The 2,813-nt window shown below is 36.9% G+C and overlaps 1 protein-coding gene across 1 annotated transcript; it reads right to left on the reverse strand.

Moving 5' to 3' along the window:
- Positions 1–822: 822 nt before the first annotated feature.
- LOC116020242 (SCAN domain-containing protein 3-like) lies at positions 823–2,294 on the reverse strand. The gene is made up of 4 exons (XM_031260725.1): positions 1,817–2,294; positions 1,679–1,724; positions 1,434–1,524; positions 823–1,341 (listed from the first exon to the last, which is right to left on the reverse strand). The coding sequence occupies exons 1-4, from the start codon at positions 2,292–2,294 to the stop codon at positions 823–825; spliced, it is 1,134 nt and encodes a 377-aa protein (XP_031116585.1).
- Positions 2,295–2,813: the final 519 nt, after the last annotated feature.

Genomic DNA, 2,813 nt, shown 5'->3' on the forward strand with positions numbered 1-2,813 from the left:
GAACCACTATACCCTGCTGCTGTTATCTCGTACGAAGCTCTCGCTACTGCAATTCTAATGCCTAAAACCCCACAGTTCAATACGCCGACGATACGGCCAAGAAAACTGTTCTCCACTATAGCGCTGGCGATCAATGGGCACGACGATAATGCTCCCACCATCTGAATAGGGGATTCCAGACTCTGAACTGACGGGGCGGAATCCCAGAAATTCTGTAGGCTTTCAATTCCACATTCTTTAGCAACCAACAGCTTCAGATTATCATCATCGTCATCTTTGGAGATTAAATTGGACAAGCAAGCAATTGCGGCCATCGGCGTTGTAGCTTCAAGTCGGAGAAGAAAGAAAATAAAGTAAAATGACTAAATTGCCCTTAATATTTCCTCCTTTAAAATTTTTCGGCGCTTTTGGCCGGCAATTTGGCTGAATGGACCGAAATTGATAAAAAAATGGCAATTTACTCTCTAGATTATAAGAGACTTGAGCTGCTTTCAAAGAAAAGATCTAAATCATCAAGCAAAACTCTCTTTGTTGGAGAAAGAAGAATTGTTTTCTGCCAACTTGTACCCTCTACTCAGTAGCAGTGGAAAGATGCAAAGTAAACTTATTATGGAGTTGAAAAACCTGTTGGTGTTCATGGCTGGCTTTGTGTTCACAGCGTGGACGACTAGTTATTGTACTGGAGATAGTGCAATCCTCCTAGAAGTTCTAAGGAGAATAGTGGAGTAGGCTGTGTTGGCAATCCTCTCTTTCAGGGACGGAGCCAGGTTTCTATGAATGGGGGGGCCAAAATAGATTGTTATATTACAATTTACAAATATATTAAAATTTAGAACGTCTCTCTTGCATATCACGAAAATCATCTATAATTGAATCTATACTAAATTGTTTTGCAATTTCATTTTCAATGTACACTAACAAACAATCATTAAGAAATTGATCACCCATCTTGTTACAAAGTGTGGTCTTGACAATTTTCATGGCAGAAAAAGACCGTTCTGTAGTAGCTGTAGATACGGGAAGCGTGAGAATGAGAGTTACTATTCTGAAAACAAGAGGATATATGTCCAACTTTCTAGTTTTCACCAACCATCGGCAGAGATCAGAAATACTTTCTAGTGTTCTAAAATCAGGAAGTTGTTGCACATGTTCAAAATGTTCAAGTTGCACTCTTAATTGCAAAATCTCATAATCTGCAAAGTCTTGTGGGTAAAACTTCTCTACCAACTTGCAAATGTCATCAATTCTGAATGATATACGCATTTCTTTTGGATCAAGAGATGAACTAAGAATAATTAACTCCATTGCTTTATCATCAAACCTATTGTTCAACTCTTGCAACTGAGAATCAATCGCCGCATTAAAAATATCAACTTTGTAATGATGTCCAATTGTTAATTCATCTTGTTGATGCCTGCCCTTCCTCTTCTTACAATATATTGAGCATCAAAATCTGGCACAGTTATATTGACATTTTCACAAAAAGACTTCACACTTGAAACTAATTCATCCCATCCACTATCTCTTAATTTTTGAATAAGCAATTTAGTAGATGTCACAGATGCATTGCATTCAATATATCTTGAGTTGGAGTTGCAAAGCTTGACAAAGATATTAGAAATCTCTAGAACTTTTCTCATGAGTGCATAATGAATACAAATTCAAAAGAAGTCATTACCTCATAAGCTGCATCGGCATCTCCACGGTGAGTAGGTGTGTTCCATCTTCAATAATATTAAGTAAAACTTCACATGTGCACTAAACATTCTCATCAAACTTGATATGGATTTCAAATGAGAACTCCAACGAGTATCACCTGGCCTTTGTAAAGAACCAATTTGGTTAAGACCCCTCCCACTTTCAAGCTCATCAATACTAAGCAAATGAGCAATATTTGAGGCATGAGCAGCTTTCAACTGGTCATTGCGCTTACATGAAGCCCCAACAACATTAATAATGGAGTTCAACTTTGTGAAAAAGTGATGGACAGGGATGACTTCCTTTGACGAAGCTACCAATGCCAATTGCAATCGATGTGCAAAACAATGAACATAATAAGCATAAGGACATTTATCCAAGATTAAAGCTTTCAATCCATTCCATTCTCCACGCATGTTACTTGCACCATCATAACCTTGTCCTCGAATATTTTGAACATCAAGATTATGACGAGATAAGATAGAAAAGATACATTCTTTCAATGTTGATGCAATAGTATCCTTAACATGAACAACTCCAAAGAATCGCTCTTGTATAAAGCCATCTCTATCAACAAATCTCAAGACAATTGACATTTGTTCCTTCTTTGATTCATCTCGAGCTTCATCAACAATGATACAAAATTTTGCATCACCAATTTCATCACGGAATAGCACTTTTTACTTTAGTTGCCAACACTTGCAAAATTTGTTTTTGTGTTGTGGTGATGTATATGTTGCATTTCGTGGAGCTTTATGAAGTACTTTTGTTACTTCATCATTAAAAGAGGCAATAATACTCAATAACTCTAAAAAGTTTCCACGATTTGTTGATGTTATTGACTCATCATCACCTCTAAAAGAACATCCTTGAATGCAAGCCATCTCGTTGCCTCAATTGAAGTTCTCAAGCGAAGTCTATTTTCAACTATGCTTCTGAGATGTGAATTTCTCAATATGTTGTGCAATGTGTGATTGTTGGTTCATGATCCGCACAAGCTTTCTCGGCATTTCGATGAGGAGTTAGATTTTCCAATATGTGGAGCAATTTTTCCATCTCTAACTTTCTTCCAATATGTTAAAAAAGAGCAATTTTTCCCATCTCTAACTTTCTTC

This window comes from Ipomoea triloba, chromosome 5 (genome assembly GCF_003576645.1).
Source record: "Ipomoea triloba cultivar NCNSP0323 chromosome 5, ASM357664v1".
NCBI classification, from domain to species: Eukaryota; Viridiplantae; Streptophyta; class Magnoliopsida; order Solanales; family Convolvulaceae; genus Ipomoea; species Ipomoea triloba.

Excerpts from the sequence above, each read along its gene's own strand:
- LOC116020242 (XM_031260725.1), bottom strand. The coding sequence starts at position 2,294 with ATGTCAATTGTCTTGAGATTTGTTGATAGAGATGGCTTTATACAAGAG. Across the intron at positions 1,525-1,678 it reads ATGCCGATGCAGCTTATGAG|AGATAGTGGATGGGATGAAT; the intron begins GTAATGACTTCT and ends TCAAAAATTAAG. Across the intron at positions 1,342-1,433 it reads ATTTTGATGCTCAATATATT|TTGCAAGAGTTGAACAATAG; the intron begins GTAAGAAGAGGA and ends ATTGATTCTCAG.